Source organism: Leuciscus leuciscus (genome assembly GCF_965113295.1).
Source record: "Leuciscus leuciscus genome assembly, chromosome: 13".
NCBI lineage: Eukaryota > Metazoa > Chordata > Actinopteri > Cypriniformes > Leuciscidae > Leuciscus > Leuciscus leuciscus.
The window spans coordinates 9,234,457-9,254,737 of record NC_138737.1 but is presented as its reverse complement, the minus strand read 5'-3'; the positions used below and the strand labels follow the sequence as shown (position 1 = coordinate 9,254,737).

General features: G+C 39.3%; 2 protein-coding genes across 2 annotated transcripts in view; both read left to right on the top strand.

Moving 5' to 3' along the window:
- Positions 1-20,281, top strand: part of agbl4 (AGBL carboxypeptidase 4) — a 337,210-nt gene that overhangs the window by 237,024 nt on the left and 79,905 nt on the right. The gene's annotated exons all lie outside the window — the stretch shown is intronic.
- Positions 1,542-18,375, top strand: bend5 (BEN domain containing 5). The gene is made up of 6 exons (XM_082189040.1): positions 1,542-1,843; positions 3,385-3,506; positions 5,147-5,519; positions 7,309-7,463; positions 10,626-10,839; positions 11,262-18,375. The coding sequence occupies exons 1-6, from the start codon at positions 1,675-1,677 to the stop codon at positions 11,456-11,458; spliced, it is 1,230 nt and encodes a 409-aa protein (XP_082045166.1). The 5' UTR covers positions 1,542-1,674; the 3' UTR covers positions 11,459-18,375.

Here is a 20,281-nt window from a genome sequence, read left to right as displayed (position 1 = left end):
ATGCTGGGTAACTGGAAGCACTAAACTTTGGCCCTGTTTACACCTGGTATAAAGATGCATTTTGGTCGATCGGATCACAAGTGGACGACACTAAATACAGGTGTAAATGGGGTCTAAAATGTTCTGAGCTTTCGACCACTTCCAGAGGTAGTCGAAAACGCATTAAACCAGATTGCTTTCTTAGTGTAAACGCTCATGTGGTCGAATGCATTCAAACAGCCTACTCTCAGCCTATTGATTTAATGCGTAAACATGGGAAGAGCGCTAGCCAGACGGGATTTAAAGTTTGTCAGCTGGAGACCAAAGTTTGGTTTGAAAACGAAAAACGTACCAAGCACAATGTTCTCTCAGCGTTCCTGATTTCTAACACACACTCACAGCATTTAGCGTAGTCTTGCGGCTGCCAGAGCAGAAACGAAACTGCTACTCGTGTTTTTCTGTGTTTTTTTTCCTGTTCATATGTAAATTGTGTGAGCTTATTTCGTCTAATAGATCCAAAGATCTGAAAAAGCCCAGACATTTACCCGCCCATTGACCCTCCTCTTGAAGAAATCAGGACAGAAGTGGTCAAAAGTGGACAAAAGAGATTAATTAAAACACCAGGTGTAAACGGGAATGCGTCTCCCTCATCTACTTGTGATCCGATCGACCAAAACACATCTTATTACCAGGTGTAAACAGAGCCTTTGATAAATTACCAATTTATGAATTTGTCTGTAAAGTGACTCTAAATGAAAAAACAACAACTTTATACTGGAAACCTGTTTGCTAACAGTCATAAATTCATTATTTAAAGGCACACTACGCAGTTTCCGGTTTTCTCAAACAGCGACCCCTAGAGTCGCTGTGGAGTACTTGTATTTAATGTTACTGTCATAAATACCACTCACGCAGAGCCGTCATTTTCTTTTCCTTGACTCTTCCGACCACGCTTTCTTCGTCGACTCTGTCATGATTCATGTCTGAAATGCGTGCTAGTGTCTTCCATAGAGGCTGCGTCATATGTTGTTGATGTATGTGACGTCGTGCCGTAAAGCGAGATTTGTCGGGGCACCACATCTCAAACCTGCATTGCTGGTTTTGCCAGCAGCGTGATTCGCCCTACTACAAGTTTGTATGTTCGAATGATTTCGAAGCTGTTATATTAAGGTACAAATCTTGCATAGTGTGCCTTTAACATGCTTATACAACAACAGCTGAGCACTCTTATACATTTGTATTGTAATAACTACAAAACTCCATCTGGAGTTAAAATACATCATATTTTATAAAACTAAAATATTTTATTAATAATCATTTACTATCTTGTTTTATAATATCACTGTAATGATTATTAATAATAGTAATAAAAAACAACTTATTTTATAAAGATCTATTATTGGTAAAATTGTATGTATTTTTCATGTATTTTCTTTTTTTTAATAATTAAGAGCAAATGACACTTTGAACCCCCACAAATAAACCTCTCATCACATCTGTTTTGATTAGTACAGTCTGTAGCGACCAGGCTCTGCATTTCCTCAACTGATGCGCACCAGCCAGACTAAAGCAGTCGATCGCAGAGGCCTCCCTACTGTCTCCCCCCTCTTTGTGTTTATATATGTTTTTTTAAATATTTTTTGAGGGAAACTGTCAAGCCCTATCCCAAAGAACAGGGACCAAAGAGCAAAAATAATGTACGCTTTCGTGCGTTTCTTGGAGGACGACATGTGCTACGCGTTACCTGTGTCAGACGTGAAAGATTTCCAGCCTGTGCACAAAAGAGATTTTGATGATCAGAAGGTGTATGTGGTGCTGAGAGGCGCAGGCCATCCTGCCAAAGCACACATCCTCGCCCTGGCAGGTGAGTTCTGTTCTTCTCTTCCTTTTAACTATAATAATAATAATCTTCATACATAACAGTGACACGCATGACGAAAATGCTTGAAATGTCTTGCAACTTTGATATGAATCATATTTGCATGTGCATGAACCTCTTATCTGTTTAGCTTTATATTATATTTATGGCGTATGATGAAAAGTTATCATACAAATCATATTTTTTTATTTCACATGAGTTGCATGAACATCCTTTAACACGCATGTATTGTGTTGTTGAGAGAACACTAATGCTATAACCTGAGTGTTATGATGTGAATAATGGATATAGACGGAGAAGATGTCATAGGTTTGATATCTTCTTGATGATTCTGGTGTTTTTAGCTCATCGTGATTGCGGGGTTTGTGTAACAGAGAGATGTAATCGTGTCTGTGTTTGACAAGCACGACCATCTAAATATTAACTAAGGGAAAGGCGCGTCGAAAATGTCTGAATAAGTTCATGAAAGTAGAAACGAAAGATAAGAGGGTTTTAAAGGCAGAGAAAGAGGCTCAGGATGCTAAGCGAGTGTTAGCTTGCTGCTAACGCTTCCTTCATTTATCTCCGAGGCATAAGAGCTTAACAGCGAATACAATCATCATCATCACAACACTGACAATCTATCTGAACTGATAAAGGTTAGGAAAAGCAGACACTATAACCAGAAAGTTCTGTATTTCAACGTTTTGTCGTGTTTAGCCCAAGCTGCTAGGTTACTGTCATCACATTAGCTAGCCAGGGAATGGTTATTATTTTATGTCGTTTTTTTACTTTCACGCCCTTCAGTTTGCTTGAAACCTTATGCCAGCAAGGTATACTGTTAAATTATAACTTGTCATCATATTATGTGGGGTTTAAATCAGTGCTGGTGACAGATCTGTTATCATGTGACACTTCCTACTTGAGCTCAAGCAGACAGTGAAATCCTCCAGCCACTTTCACTCCTGCCACTCTTCAATCAGGACTAGTTAGATACATTACTAATCTACATGTGTGGCTTAACCTGCTCTTACAACCCTGATCTCGTTAGGGCCAGAAGTCTGCCGTCCAGCACAGCTTTTAAATCAGTCTGCAATCTGTTGTGGCCGACCTTGAGGCTCATGTGCCATACCTGGCCAATGTAAAACTTTTAATACGTAGTTATTAACAATCAAGATCTTATGTTGATGATTTTCCACTTGGCACGATAAGGGGCTAGGTATGCACATTTATATGGTCCGTCTTCTCCAAGCGGCCTTGGTTTCTTGACACTGCATCACACGCTGACAACTGTGACGACCCCGCCTGTCAAAATCATATTGATGCTGCAGTCAACGTCGCTTTGCAATGTTAAACGCTCCATTAATAGTTTATTGCAACAATAGCTAGTCATCTGTGTCATTACAAGGTTACTGGGAAACTTCTCCACCAAACTCATAAAATGTTTCTCTTGCTGATGTGTCCTTGTTTTAACCATATCATCATTTTAGATTACAGAGATGAAATATTGTTTGCGCCTCTGATGCATTTCCCCTCCTTTTTTTCAGAAAGCATTGAGGAATTTGAGCACAGTATTATGCAAAAGAAGATGAAAATACCCAAGATGTCGAACAGGAACACAGTGGAGAATCACTTTGGCGAGGAGAGAATGCCCCTAAGACATAAAAGGGTTGGTCTAGCCATTTTTTTAAGATTTGGAGACATTTGCAAGCTTTCTGTTACTGGTCTGGATTTGTAGATGGGGAACATGTGGACAGATTGGGAATGGCTCAACAGGGATTTTCTGCTGATTTTAAGAGTGTGATTTATAGCCTACTCTGCAAACAAAACAAGAAAAACATTTTAGAACATGTTTTGACGCTTATGGAATTTGTCCTGACATTTCAAATGTTTCAAGCCAGGTTTGTTTAATCTTGCAGTCTTAGCAAGAGACCAGAAAGGCCATTTCTTTCTTCGCTGGGCTTGTTGTGTATTTTTAGTGTCCTGACTTTTTAATTGTGCAACCCATTAAGTTTACGACCCAGTTTTGTGTGTTCTTGCAGTTCATACCTCAAGTACTTAGTTCGAACTTGGTGTTTAATATAATCTGAGTTGGTGTGTAGTTTTCATTTCACAGTTTAGCCAGTTTAGTTTTGGCCCATTAGTGATAGTTTTAGAATTAAAAAGTTGTCATTTTTGTGTGTATTGATGCAGCTGCTCTTCCAGCCATGCTTTAAAAGGGAAGTCACGCTAGACATGATGTTCTTCCATCCATGCCCATGTGAATGCAAGAATATGAGTAGGATTTTGTGTACTAAAGGTTGAGTTTGGTGAACTCTGTCCTACACATTTGGATATTGGCAACAGATTTAATCTAAACATCAAAGTTTGACTTCATACAAAAAAAATGCAAACTTCAAATCATCCAAAATGAAAATAATCTATAGCAGACATCCCACCTTTCAAAAACGAATTTCTGGGAGATGGCACTGGGAGATAAAATATATTTAAAGGTAATATAAATACGCTTTAGAATCAATAGATAAGTCTATAAAATGACTACATGTGAGGTTAAAAGTTAAATTCTCTCAATACCTTTATCAACTGTATAAACTAACTTGACTTGCAAGACTTTTTCTTTTAGTTGTCCTCTTTCATAGACAGCTATTTTCTTCTTGCTGTGTAAATTTGTTTAAATTCTTAATATATATATTTTTTCATCTCGTAATATTCTGCAGAAGAGAGTAGTGAATCGCGCTGCTTCTCACGCGAGAAATGAATCGCAGTTTCTCTCTTTCTCAGCGTGTGATTGGCTGTTTGTTACTGATGTCACACCTAAACTCCTAAACTCAGGATCAAAGCCTGAGTTGACAGAGAAAGTTGATGATCAGCATCATGGTACCAACAAAGCCTGGTTGGATTGGTTTGGTTTTTTCAACTCGAAACTAATCCTGTAACCCGAGTTTGTTCAACTACCATCATGGTACAGGCCCTAGGTCTAATGCATCTTGGCTGACCACTTGTGATCGGTTAACCAAAAATGCATCTTAATACCAGGTGGGAACAGTCCTTACTCCCAGACCTTCTGGGAGATTTGGGATGTCTGATATAGTAATAATATATAGAAATTAATACAATAATGACATGACCTCTTTCAAAGTATGACCACCCCTTAGCACACCTTACTGTATTTTGTGAACCGGAAGATCCTTATCAGGTGTTTGATGGGGTTGGAACTTAACTCTGGAGGAAGGTAGTTGTCCAAAAGCAAGAAAATGATTTACATGTACACTATTTGCACTGGTCAAGATGCTCAATCATGTGATGTAGGTCCAGTCACAGGAACAGCAGCGGGCCAGTTCCAACTCCTCAAAGAGCCTGGCTGCGGTGGTGGCGCGGCTGGAGAGGAACGCAGTCAACTCGTGCACGGAGGGAGAGGAGCTGGACAGACTCACCACAGAGGAAGAGGAAGAGCAGGACGAGGCCGTGGTGCCCCGTGTCCTGTACGAGGAGCTGGTGCACAGCTACAGGCAGCAGGAGGAAGAAATGAGACGCCTGCAGCAGGAACTGGAGCGCACACGCAGGCAGCTGCTGCAGCAGGCCAAAAAGCTGAAGGAGTACGGCAGTCTGCTGACCGAAGTCAAGGAGCTCCGGGATTTCAACCGACGCCTGCAGGACGTCCTGCTCATGAGGCTCGGCAGCGGTAAGATTTGCATGAATCGTACATATAGGCCAACTTGACCAACTAAAGGCCTGTTCACACCGCTGATGCAACTAAACAATATGCACCAAAACTGTTCAACAGGTCAAATTTTTGCTGTTCTCTAAATCATAGAAATTCATTCTTTTGATTAAAGCCTTGTCGACTCGTGCATCTGTATTGAAAACTCAGACTGTGTTTGAAAAGGCCTTAACATTGATTTTCTTATTGGCGGCTACAAACATGGCTCATCCAATCAATTTAAAGTCTTAAATATCTGTTTTATAGTGCTTGTTATACAACGTAATGTTACCTTTTAAATGTATGTTTTTTTTAAGACCTTTGTAGAGCTTCTTTTTTTCTTTTCATTACTACAAAAACAGCAATGGCTAGTCAGCGTTTAGTAGGCTAGTGAGTGAAGTATTTAGTTTCCAATTAAATTAAGAATGAATATCTTCAGACAGCAATTTAAAGGGATAGTTTACCCAAAAACGAACATTTTGTCATTACTTACCCTCAAGTTTTTTCAAACCTGTATGAGTTCCTTTCTTCTGTTGAACACAAAAGAAGATATTTAAAAAAATGGTGGTAACCTTTGACAGATCACAGCACCTATTGACTTCCATAGTAAGAAAAAAATTACTATGGAACTCAGTGGGTGCCATCAACTGAAATAAAGGATGACAAATTTTTCATTTTTGGGTGAACTATCCCTTTAAATATGTTCTTGTATAATTTTTAGGGCTGTCAGTCAATTAAAATGTTCATCCTTTGATTAATGTGATAATTATTTAGCATATCAAGTACTTAATTAATATTCAGCTTATCAGGTAATTCATTATGTCATGTAATTGTTATTAATGAATCAAATTAATCACACACATCAATATTTGCTGAGAAAAAAAACCCCAAATGAAGATATTTCAAATACTAGTGGATGTAAACATTGAATAGACATTACAAAAAAGTGACTTTATAAGTCAGTATATTGTATTATATGGTCAACACAGTTAACACATTTTTTTATTATTTGTATTTGGAAATGTGCTAGACTGTTTTTGGCCATTAAGTTCAAGTTCACTTTATCTGTATAGCACACTTACAACAGCCACTAGGCTGACCAAAGTGCTTTACAGAACAACCAGATTAAAAGATAGTAAGACCTGCATTAAATTTACAGTTGTTGTTTTTTTTCAGCATCTCTTTATAATTAACTGTTCTAAATTAGCATGTTAAATTGACAGCCTTAATATTTTAACATTTTTATGTGATGTTCCACATATATCAGAGCTGCAGGGACTGATTACCACTCAGATGAAGACTACAGTACAGGCTGCTTAAAGAGGACATAGTGTCCAGAGCGCTCAGGCCAGTGTCCCGGCCAGCTGGGTTACGTCTGTATGTGTGTGTGTGATTGGTGGGGGAACAGACTGTGGTCTGGAGCAAGCTGGTGGAGCAGGCTGAAGATTAGACCGGCCAGGGCTCTTTAGGGTCAGACGTGCAGAGCACTGACTGCTATTAAAACTCAACAGATACATTAGAGCTTAGTGCGGCCAGCCACCAAGCCAGCTTACTGAGCTAAAATGACCCGGTTGTCTTGAGGCACGGGAGAGCCATGTTTTAGGCAGTGCTCCAAAGAGAGGTGCCAGGACTTACTGCAGCCACACACACTCTCATTAGAGAGCAGGGAACGTCTGCCTTCAACACTTTCTCGGGATTACACTCATCTTTCTCTTGTTAAATTGTGCTTTACTGAAGAATGCTGATTAATGGTTTGCTTTGCTTCATACAGAACCGATGCATGACAATGGCACACAGACAATCAAAGCAGAGGTGGTAGAGCCGATCAGTGAACCACAGGAGACGTGTCAAGAGGAAGCCAACACTAGCTCCACCCACTCCCACTCCCCATCCCCGAGAACCGTCTACACCTTCAATGATGGAAAAGTATGTACTCCTGTGTGTTTTTACTGTCTTTTCTATTGCAGCTGATTTTCATCCCAAAAATCCACGTCCATGCTCACTTTATTTCAGTCTCTTTTTATCAGCAAAGCAGCCCAGTAGTCACCACATATTATATATATATAAAGACTCTACTGTTAAAAAGTTTTGGGTCAGTAACACCCGTAATGCTTTTATTCAGCTAGGATGCATTAAATTGATCAAAAATGACAGTAAAGACATTTATAATTTTACAAAAGATTTGTATTTAAAATAATTTCAGCATATTAGAATGTATTATGTATATTAGAATTTAATATATTAAATAACGGTGTGTTAATTGTGATTAGATTTTCCAGTGTTATGGAAGTTGCCGTCGTTGATATTTACTTTATGAATACAGGTGTTATTTCAGGCTATCATGAAAGAAAAGGGGCTTGACTTCAGGCATTAGTTCATACAGACACTAATCCAGCCACTCTTTTAAGCTGTTGTTTAAACAGGAATTTAGCCACACAGTAATTCAGTGATTTCCTTGATGTTCCTCGTGTTAGTGTGATTCAGTGTTTCTTTTAATGTTTTTTGCAGTGGTTTGGTTTGTCTAATTGACTAGCGAAATCCCTTCTACAACCATTCCCCCGTCAGTCTCAAAGGGCCTTTTAACCAGAACGCTTGCTGTGATTTTGAGCCCTGTTAGCAGACATCGGGTCCGCATTTTGCGTTCCTCCGCCTGCCTTGCATGACAGGGGGGAATTTGTGTTACATGCTGAAAGGGTTCTCAGTTCAAGCGTGAAGAACAAAAGCAAATTAGGCCCTTACACATACGCACACATATCCGGCATTAATTATTTGTACCATAGGAATTGCCCTGAGTGACAGGTAGCTGTAGAAAAGCAAATCTCCTCTAAGTTAAGAGCAGTGAAAAGCTTGTCTGCTCGACCAGGGCCTAAAGCACATTAGTTGCATTGGGGAAAAGCCGCTGGATTGGAGCCCGAAGACTGCTCAGGGTGACATAGCAGAAGGCGCATTACCTCAGCTGTTACTCACCAGCTGCCCATCAATCCACCTGATGGCTTGTTGGGCCGTGTCCTCCACAGTGTGGCTTAAAAGTCAACACTCTGGTCTGGCATCTGTCAAAACACATTACTGCATTTAATGAACCTGGACACCTCGCCGCTGAATTTATGTGTGCCTCGTCTCTCGTATGTGGTGATCGGTTCCTAGATCTCGGAGGGTGGAGAAAGTATGTAGAGTCCCTTGTTGCAAGATTAAATAACTCAAAACACCAGGATCTTCACTGGTCAGAGTTCCCTACTGTCATGGAAATCTGGTAAAAAAAATAAAATATTTGGTAACACTTTATTTTACAGTGTCCTTGTTACATATGTTACATGTACTTACCATAGTAATAACAGTAAATTATGCATAATTACATGCAACTAACCCTCAACCAAATCCTAATCCTACCCTAACCCTATAGTAAGTACTAGGGCTGTCAAAATTGCTCAAAAATGACGTTCGAATATTCCCTCTAAAAAACACACGAATATTCGAACTATTCGAACATCTGGTTGCACATTTTTTCAATGACGCGCATTACGTCAATAACAGGACAAATTAATACAAAGAGACATACATAACTTGTATAGGTAGTTAATTTAAGTTTAAACATATTTGACAATGTATTACCAACACAAAACCAAGTAAATAAACTAATGGCCAAGACCGCAGACCTCACTCTCGCTCACTCGCAGGCACTCTCTCTCTCTCTCTCGCGCCCTCGCGCTCACGCTCTCTCTGCGCAAAACGGTTTAAATGAACAACAATAAGCACATGTTGAGTGCTGATCAAGAGTTTTGTGCAAGCAATTTAAGGTCGCGACTCTTGTCCCAAATATAGCAGGCTTCATTCAGTGATTGAAACAAATGTATTAACATTAATTGAAGTTTTACAGTATAGAACCGACATTGAACGCTCCGAGCGAGCTGTGCTGTGGTAAACATGGAACTTTTCTGTTTAACGTTAAATAAAATGAGGCACACAATTCCGAGACATGTGACAACAAAGAACTTTTACCCTGAGGTTCATAAAAAATAAAGTGCTATTAATAAAGAAAAAGGCTACTTACATTATTGGTGCTTGTATTAAAAAAAGGAAAAACTGACTGCAATTTATTCCATTGTCAATAGTGCACTGTCAACTTTCAGCAGTGACGCTGTGCTAGACAGTGCGACTCGTGTGACCTGTCCCTCAGGCAGCGCGCGCGCCCACTCGCAAAGCAGACAGCCGCGCCTCTGCTTCCGCGGGCGTGTTTTTCCATATTCGAAATTCACATTCGAATATTAATTTTCACATTCGAATTTCTGTTTTTTAAAACTATTCGAATATATATTCGAATTTAGAATATTCGTTGACAGCCCTAGTAAGTACATGTAGTTGCTTAATATTACTCAGTACTTCAATATATAATTACACTGTAACAATGACACCTTAAAATAAAGTGTAACCAAATATTTCATCAGCTAATTATTTCTCTTGAATAGAGTAAAACAAAGCTTGCAAACATTTGGAAAGGTCATGGAAATTCATTGGGCAAAAGTTGTTGTTTTATTTATTTTAATAATAGGGATAATAAATAAAAAAATATTTTTTTTGTTTGTGTTTTGGTAACCCCTTGTGATATAACAGATATTTCCTTGTATTTAAAATACTGATGGATTTTACAGAAATTATCCTGACATACCTTTGGTTCCTAATATCATGTGCTGCTTCTTCAATACGCATCTATAGTGTGTGTCTATATATATATATATATATATATATATATATATATATATATATATAAACAATTTTTATGATTTAGTTTTGTAGATCCTTTTTTAAATGCTAAACATCCTACATGATCAGCAAGGTTTGTGTAAACCCATGAGCAGAACTGTTCAATATGGTACACAAACTACTGTTAACAAGCTTGAATTACACAGAATGTTGCATGTCATCCTCCATAAACAGAGTTGTTTAATTCATTGTGAAAGAAAAGCTACCATGTCTCAGACACACTTCGGGGAATAGACCACATGGCACTTAAGTGGCAGAACGTGAAAGCAAAATCTTGTCTGTGACAGTGTGTGTATGCTGCATATTTGAAGAAGAGCGTCTCTCTTGCAGGTGCACTTGGGTGGAGGGATTTGGGTGGAGGAGGAGAAGTGGCACCAGCTACAGCGGACACAGGGAGACTCGAAATTCACCAAAAACCTGGCGGTGATGATCTGGGGCACGGAAACCCTGAAGAACCGAAGCGTGACTGGCGTCGCTACGAAGAAGAAGAAAGATGCCTTGCCCAAACCACCGCTCTCACCAAGCAAGCTCAAAATCGTCCGAGGTAAACACTACCTTTCATTAGAATTACTTCTTCTTTTTTTTATTATTAAAATAAAATTAAAGATTAGGTTGGAATTAGATTTCTGGTTTTGCTGATGGAAATTTTATCATTCTGAGATTTGTTATTGTTGACCAAATGTTAGCTCTCAAGAATTTTAATTTCACAGCTGAAACTAATATGGTATAAAACCTCATTTGAATAATATTAAAATGTTCATGTTTTAATAAATATATGTAACAACATTGTTCAATTATATATAAATAATTATATATATATAAATATTACATATTTTTCAGTTTTTTTTTTTTCAAGTGAATATTCAAGTAAACCATCATGAATAAGGAATAAAGGAACAAGTTACAAGCAAATAATTTTTTTATAAATAATAATAAGCTGATTTCTGGTCTAATTTTTTGTTCCAGAGTGTCTGTACGACCGTGTGTCTCAAGAAACAGCTGACAGCGCAGAGATCACCCAGCGATTATCCAAAGTGAACAAATACATCTGCGAAAAGATCATGGATATCAACAAATCCATCAAGAACGAGGAACGGCGAGAGTCCAAGCTTCTCATCCAACAGACAGTGAAGATGGAGAACTTCCCTTATGACGGCCTGTAGGGGGCGCTAAAGTTGTCACCATAGCTCATTCTACTCCTCAAGGACTCCTGGTGGAGAAGGTGCACGTAATCACCGGCGCTGCCAATTGAGATTTCCACTGATGCCCTCCCAAGACCTCTCTGTCTTTTACTCTCGCAGACCCTGTTTTACAACCTGTCTGACAGTTTTACCTCTCTCCACACTGCCTTAGCATTCCGGTGTGCATCCTGTGAGTGAATGGGGCGGGTTTTTGTAAGCTTTGATGGGGATCTCGGGGTGAGTCTGATGTTACGTGTGATAGACAGGAGCGATCCTTTAAATCGTGTGCGAGTAAAATGTGTTTGGCACATCAGCTTGTGTTCTGTGTCAGAACATGTCCTAATGTACTAAAAGAGGTTTCCCTTCAGAAGAAGTCTTCTTGTTTGCGAGGTGTCATAAATGCTGGCTTAGAGTCGGAGTCTTAAGGGGAGGTAGGTCACTTCACTGGGACCATCTGCTAAAGGTACTTAACATAAAGAGTTGCACTTTTAAACAGGGTCACACCCTGCGTCGTCTTAATGAACGATTGATTTAATTAATCAATCTAGGCCTAATTGCTCCCGTTAATTGCTTTCCTGAGATGACTACTGATGGTCTGTTCTTGTTTTTGATGGTTGTTAGGGGTGGAGAGGTCGCATGTAGTCAGTGATCCTGGTAGACGGTTGTCCTGGAAGACGGATTAGCAGTGTTTCTTTGGAATTCAGTCCCATCCAGGAGAATAAATATTTGTTCAAAGTTCAATTTAGACTTTTTAAGGTCATCAGTATGCTTATTGTTTTCGCTGTTATTGTTTATGCTGCCTTCATGTCTTGTTGGGAAATTCCTGCGCGCGTGGAAGTCATAATTACGATGACATGTTTTTAAGGGATTTATACTACGGTTCAAAGGTTTAGGGTCGGTAAGTTTTTATGTTTTTGAAAGAAGTCTCTTATGCTCGCCAAGGTTGCAGTTACTTGATCAAAAATGCATGTGAAATTTTATTACAATTTTAAATAACTTTTCTATTTTAATATATTTAAACTTGGAATTTATTCCCGTGATGGAATAGAATGTTCAAAAGAAAAGCATTTATTTGAAATATAAATCTTTTGTAACATTGTAAATGTCTTTACGGTCACTTTTGATTCATTTAATGCATCCTTGCTGAATATAAGAATTAATTTCTTGAAGAAATCCGGCCTTAAACTTTTCAACACCAGTGTATATTTGAACAAAATGCATCGTTGGGTAAAATGTGGGGCCCAAAATAGTTGTTCTGATTCAACACCGAAGAGAGTATTTTAATGTCATATGTTTAAGTATAGTTGAATTCTTATTCTTTGTACAAAGTTCACAACAGTTCAGTAAAAATGACGTAAAGTATAAAATAAGATTCTTGTAAACAACAAAAGCACATCCAAGTTGATTTCAGTGAACTTGATGGACTAGCCATGGGACAAGAGTTATTGTATTATCGGGTCTACAGAGATGGAGACCACCTAAGACCTTTTACCAGCCGTAAATTGCACTTGGGACGGAGGGTAAGTGGAAATCAGAGCTGGGCTGCAGGGCCTTCTTCCAGCTGGCAATCATTGGGAACTGTGTTCTCCGTTTTATAGCAAGCTGTGATTGTAATATGAGCTGATATTGCTTTAACTGCACTTTGGTGTGTGAGTGTGGAGAGATGCCAGGTGCCGTGTGCGGACGTGGGGTAAAACTGTCAGCGGTGCTCGGGCGGGGGGGGGGGTTAAACATTGGCCTCATTCCTCTGGTCACACCAACAGCAGAGTCTCTGCTCCAGCCCACCTGTAGAGGGCGCACTCATCGGGGGGAGAAATAAGATATCGTGACAACTTACAACGAGCCATGCCATCCACACTTTAGTCCTTTGTCTCCCCTTGTCGTCTTTATTTTCATCACGAACAGTTTATGTGGCTTGTCGGCGTTACAAAAGAAAGAAAAACGAGCCTTTTGCAGATTTGGGTTCTTGACTGTGATGCCATATCGCTTACTGTGAATTAACCACAGATCTGCCACGCAAAAGCCTCCCCCATTTTTTTTATTTCTTTTTTTTTTTTTTTTCGAGTACATTTATTAGTGGGGAGAAAATTTCAGTGTACATTTGGAATATATATTCTCATGTTTTTGAACATTTCATTGTTTGCATCCAGGCTGCACCTTATCTCACTAAGCTTCTGGTTCAGAATCGAGTCAGACAATGTTGCAATTCTGTCTTTATCTTTGCTGGTTCATACTGTATGTAGTTTATAATCATTTCTACTTTTACAGTGTATATGTGACGTTTCGCTATTAATGTAGATCCTGGGTAATCACATTTCTAAAAGAATGCAGGGCTCTTCGCGAATACATCATCTCTAATGACCAGAAACCCATATCTTAAATTGATACTAACATGGATTTTTTACCACAGGTATCTCAATGCTTCAAGAACTTCAATTTATGAATTTCACCTCACTGTGAGTCATTTGTTACAGACTATCATTTCATTTGGAGTCATTTCCGTCGAGAGGCAGTCGTTGCCCTCCTTTCCGTTCTGAGGAAGTCATTGTCCATCTTCGACAACGTAGCACTTTAATCCTAAGGAGAGAAAAAAAAATATATAAAACAATTCATTAATGTTGGCTGTTGTGATTTACTCAAGCCAATTAAAAAAAGTCAACATAAACATTTACAACAAAGCTTGTGAAAAGAGATTCACAAGAAAACATAAATCAGTTTTTTGCCACTCAATAGCAGTTTAACAGACATTTGTTTCTCATTCTTTCGAGCCTATGAAAGCGATTCCTTTTTTTCTTTCTTACAGCGATGTACCTCCAATATGTCAAGGTAATTACGTGAGAGGACAGATTGTAATAAGGTTCTTTTGTTCAACTGAATGTCTTTCTCTTCTTTTTTTTTTCCCTGTAGATATTTCCTGTATTGTGTGATATGTATTGCCACACTTTTTGAATATTTGATGTTCCCTAATGAGCGTACGTACTGTGCGGGTATACTGGAAAATGACAGCTTTAGGTGCGTTGAGGTTGAATGAAAGCCAAACTTTATCATCTGTCCATGTGGTCATACTTTTTGTGTGGAGATTTTCTAGTGGGATCGTTGCCTTGAAAAAGACTCCAGCGTTATGTATTGCTTTCTTGCTTTGTTTTTGTCTCCGGTGCAGCTGCGCCGAGACTGAATTCGGGCACGGTGGCGTTCAGATCTGAGGAAAATTAAAAAATTTAAGTTTCTTCAGTTGCCAGATCAAACCAGTGAATCCCATCAGGGAAAATCTGACTTTTAAATACAATCATGTACAGTATTTATAGGCTAAAAGGCTACAAAAGCCTCTTTTCTCTTCTGGGAGACTGTGGTGAGGCTGGTGCCTATGCTTTTCAGTGGCTGTGTAATAGCGGTGCTTAGCTTTGAGCTGGTCTGTGCCTCTGGAAGATGGTGAGTCCGGTGCAAAGCGCATGAGGGATCAACATATCATCTGAGTTGTTCTTGGCATATTGTCCAGGAGTCGTTTTGTCATGGCGAATGAGTTTCATCCAATCTGAATGTGTGTTGGTGTGTGTAGGTTTGTGTTGTTCTGTTGAAAATAAGCCAAAGTGGAATCTCAGCAACGGACAGTTTGTGATCAGTCTTATAAATATGAACTTGCACAAAAACGTCCCCTGCTAAGTTTTTCCACAGTTACCTAAGCTAAACGAACGGGAAAGTAGGCGGAATATATATTTTATTTTTACTGAAAAAAGACAAGGTGTTGCTGTGCTGTCGACAACTTCATTGTCTGATTTATGTTGTTTTCTGTTCCGTATCAAGAGCATTAAGCTTTAGATGGATATGGCTATATTGTTCAGATTGAAACGTGTTTAATCGTTTATTTCTTCATTCCTTTATGATGCCAAAAAAAAAACTAGAATGACATTCTTCGGGGAGAAAATAGTTAATTGCTCCGGCTTGCTTCACTAACCTACGTGCTGAGATTGTCAATCAAATGCTGAGGACCCGCCCACATGTCACAGCAATTCCCAAAACTGCCCAGTAATCCGCTATCGCAAGAACAGCAACTTCCAGTTGCGTTTTCACTTTTTTCATGGTTACATTTACAATAAAGGTCCCTACTCAGAGTCACTCTTATATAACAAACAATATTCTCAGCTCTACTAGTGAAAAAAAAAGAGTATTTTTGATAAAACACAAGTTCAGGTTATTCTTAGTCTGAAAACAAGCTTGTAGAGTCACAGTCCTACCTCATTCCCGATCATCATCTGTCTGTGTTCCAGGACAGTCTCGCTATCCTCATACCTCATTCAGTGATATAAATCAGTCTATATGGTGTAGATTAATTTCAGATCTTGTGTTTTACTCCCTTACCAACTGTGTCGATGTCTCTGTGGCAGTAGAAAGCGTTTGGTTTTTTTGTTTCCTTGCAGTAATTGATGGTGCTACAGCAGGCGTGGGTTGTCTATTCTGTGTTAATTACCTCAGATGGTGCTAATTTTTCTACTTTTCTTGAGGTCGTTCCGCTTTGCATGGATACAACTGGTTAATGTTCATTTTATAGCAGCAGGAATTTTGGGATAAAAACAAAGCATCTGATAAACTCTTAGGAATTGCTTTCAGCACACGTCGTAAAGATTTAGTTTTTAATATTTCAAATAAGACATACCTCTCTAACTAATTACCTCACATACTCTGTTCCAATTTAACAGAATATTAAATACCGTGCACGCAGGATCTATCCGTGGCCATATAACCTCGTCTTTATCGAACAATACAAACCTAATGCTGGAGTAAGAAACCTGATAATCCAAACCATCTACCTAAATCATACTGGGCAGTTGACTCTCACAGCAATGCGGTCCTCAGCAGTTAATGTGAAAGTCAATCCCACTGTAGAATTACAGTGAAACTAACATGGTAGTCTTACATTTGATGGTGGTGGTGGTGGTGATATTGTGCAGTATGTGAACTGTAGAGGGCTTTCTTAACTTACCAAAGTGGGTCCCTCCCAAAGAAACTTTGTTGTTGTCATTAAGAACTGTTTGAAAACAAAATGTCTGATTTGCATTTTAGTTCAGCAAAAAACATCTTAAGAAATACGGGTGTGTCGAGCGACTGGCGCTCAGCAGAACGTAAATTAGTCCGTCCACAAAAATCCAATTAGATGTTTTTTTCTGTGAAATGATATATCAATGCGGACAGTCGATCCATTTAGAGTGTGTACTGTGAGAGCTTTTGCTTGCGAACACTTTCCAGTCAAGACGTTTTTGATGATTCTGTGTCACGTGAAGCTCAACTGACCTCAAGACCAGACAATGAGTTCAGAAATTGATAGTATTGCATTTAAATCTGATTTTCATCTTCATTTCACATTTTTGTGTCTTTATCATGTCTTTGTCATCTCTTCATTCTTGCTGCTGAATAAATATCTAGAAACCTCTCTCTCTCTCATAATATATATATATATATATATATATATATATATCAATTATTTTCTGGAAAGTCGTTGATGGAGAATGTTGGATGAAATAACTGTGAACATGCTCTCTTTCAGGTCTGCGTTTGTGGGTGGTTGTGGGTATTTTCTTTTGATATGGTCACGTACTGGTTAGTATTGGTTTTACCATGGAGTCAGTGAGAGCTGCTGTCAGCGGGATCTTCCTGCTCACACCAGTCCCTGTTCCCCATACGTTAGGTCTGCTTTACTTGCACACTGATCAAGCCTAAGCCTGGACTAAAAAGACTCTCAGTGGAGAATTTTTATTCATACTGTGTTTTTAGGCCTGACCCGGCTTAATTTCAGCTAAACTCGGCCTCACTGCAGCTTGTGTCCGACTCCACGGGGACTCAAACAGAGAACAAGGATAAAAAGGCAATGGGAAGCGAAATCAAATGTTCTATGTGAACCAGTTGCACTCTTTACCTGTGCGCAGCTGGTTTCGCCGGTTAACATCAGTCGTGTGTGCGTGTGCGTTTATGCGCGTGTGTGCTGCAGTCTCTTGTTCAATGTACAGATCAACAGAATAAATTCAGACTTTTATTCTACAAACAAACCGTCAGTGTGAGCTGTTTTCTTTTTCACCAAAAAAAACAAAAACAAACCGGTTGTCTTGAATTGATTGAAATAATTCAAGACAACTGGACAAGTTTGAAGTTTTTCTCAGCATATTGAGTAATTCACTTCATTCTAAGAAAATAAAGAGTGTTAAACGTCAGCAGCCGGCACTGTTTGCTATCTATATGAAGTGTATAATCTGGATTCTGGAAGATCAGCCAGCCCCATCCTGTGTCCTTGACTTGATTGGACACAGACACGCACATTCACAGGAGGGATGTGATGTTTGTGTTTGATGTGTGGGGTTGAGGTGAGAGAGACTGCGAATGGGTTCAGGATTAAAAGCAAGATTGATCTGAGTGTCAAAGAAAGATAAGCACACTGGCCTGTCTGAGTTATTGAGGAGGTGTGACATTGATATCAGACCACACACATACTCAGAAGTTCAGGTTGCACTGAGCTCTTGTAATAAATGAGAACGTCAAAAACCTATTCTAATATTAAATGAGCAATTATACCCAGATGATGGAGTTGGAATCGCCAGCTTGCTGGAAACTTTTCCCCTTTCCTGTTTTCCCAGGATCTCAAAGATCTTTCATAGATCCTTAAAACGCTTTCGACTGAACAGACTAGCAATTATCTGTCATGGAGATAACAGTCTGTAGTCTTCCTTTAGTATTTAACGCTTCCACTGCTCTCGACTCTTTTCAAACTGCTAAGCACTTTTCTGCCAAATGTTATTGCCTACCTATGCAGTCTCTCTCTCTCTCTCTCTCATTCTCTGTATTTCTCGCTCGCTCCATCAGCCCAAGGGGACTGCTGAATGTCATTAAAAATAACAGTATCCACATGACTGTAATATTTTGCAGTGGTGTTATTGGCAGAGAGATGATTTAGTGTAGTAATGATGGATTGAGCTGGGCGTCAGGGCCGGCATATGCAGGGACGTGTGTTCACTGCAGAGAGAATCGCTCTATTTCATTGCATTGGATTTTTCACCCTCTAGAAGAAAAAGTACAGAAAACTCTCAGTGTGTTTTCAAGTCTGTTTATCTGTTGAGACGAGGGTTTTTCAGCTACTCAATAGACAGTGGACAGGGAGTTATGGGAAGAGAAACGGAAATGGGATTGAGACATGGCATGCTGGTCACACTTTAGATTATGGTACAATTCTCACTATTAACTACTATTGCCTCAATAAACCTTAGAATTACTGCTTATTAATAGTTAGTAAGGTAGTTGTTAAGTGTAGGTATTGGGTAGGATTAGGGTTGTATGTACTTTATAAGTACTAATAAACAGCCAATATCATAATATGCATCTTAATAAACAACTAGTTAACAGTGAGAGTTGAATCCTAATCTAAAGTGTTACCGACATGCCTTAATCAAACTCCTACCTGTTATTTTCAGTTGTATTTTTATTAAAATGTTAGTAATTTTTGTACTTCGTACAACTTCAAGTTATTGAAGTTTTTCTTATTTCTGCTTCATTTCAATTTTACAATTTTAGTAGTACACTGTTTTTAACATCTCTTTCTTTGATCCAGCTTTAAATATTTAAAACCGTTATACCCAAAATTGGAATCAAATTGCAAAATGACTTTTCTAACCAAAGTGATAAGATGCCAATGACTAAATTAAACGTAATGAGGTTGTGTAACACTGAAACAAAGAGTTTATGTGCCATATTGCATATTGTTTTACATACCATTTAAAAGCAGTATACATCCTATACTGTGTAGAATGCAATTGGCATTATGTTAGTATTCCGTACCGCTCATAGCTAATGAAGAGATCTATTATTAAATCTCTGCTGATCCCTAATGCTGAATTTCCCAGAGATCCCTGGGTGAGTAGCTGGGAAGTGGACGATGAGATGAGGGAGGGAGATAGTACAAAGAAAGATGAGGGAGGGGCCTACGAGAGACATCTGTGATTGGCACTTGTGAAATGTGCTTGTTGTCACATCACCGAAAACCCCGATGACCCTGAGCGCTATTTTATTGTATCCAGCCGCGGTGACAGCGGACCAGGGATGGGCGGCAGATGCGTGCTGCTGGGCGGGGGGTTCTTTAATCAGGGCCCGCTTCCAAGACGACGTCCATCACGTCTTTCATTGATGTGCTGTCACAGAGGCACTGCCGTCAGCAGCAGGGCTTCACACATCATCCTTTACCTGCAGCTCAGCACTCCACTCGTCATCCTTTAGCAGCGGGAGCGTGCGATTGGGCAGCCGCTGGGACAAACGCTGTCACCGAAGGGGGGCTGGAGTGATGGAAGCAGCATGGAATAGGAAATGTGTGGAGATGAATAGAACTTTTGCGCTGCTGTTTAGAATTTCACAAGTGATGACAATAAACCGGTGAGCTTTGCAAGAGGAGCAGTGCGATGTTTGCGTCCAAACCAACAGAGCATTTAATACAATGAAGGATATGGAAGAATATCAGTGACAGTTCACAACTTCACACGTGCGCACACACTCACACTCACTCGTTCCTGCTTTTTGATTTACATGAACATAAAAGCCTAGATGGAATGAAATGTAGTTTTCCAGTTGAAAGACTCAGTAAAACATGTCCTCGTCCGGTTGACGTTTTCAGCACCCCAAAACCAAAATTCCCTCAAACACTTGGAATGATCAATGCATTTTTTTTTTCTTCTGTCACTAGAGTGAATGTGTAGCAGTAGCGTATTACATTTTCAGTTTATTTGCTGTTCGTTTGGTTGCTTTGTGTTTTTTCCCCTCTGATTTTTAGAGGAAGGT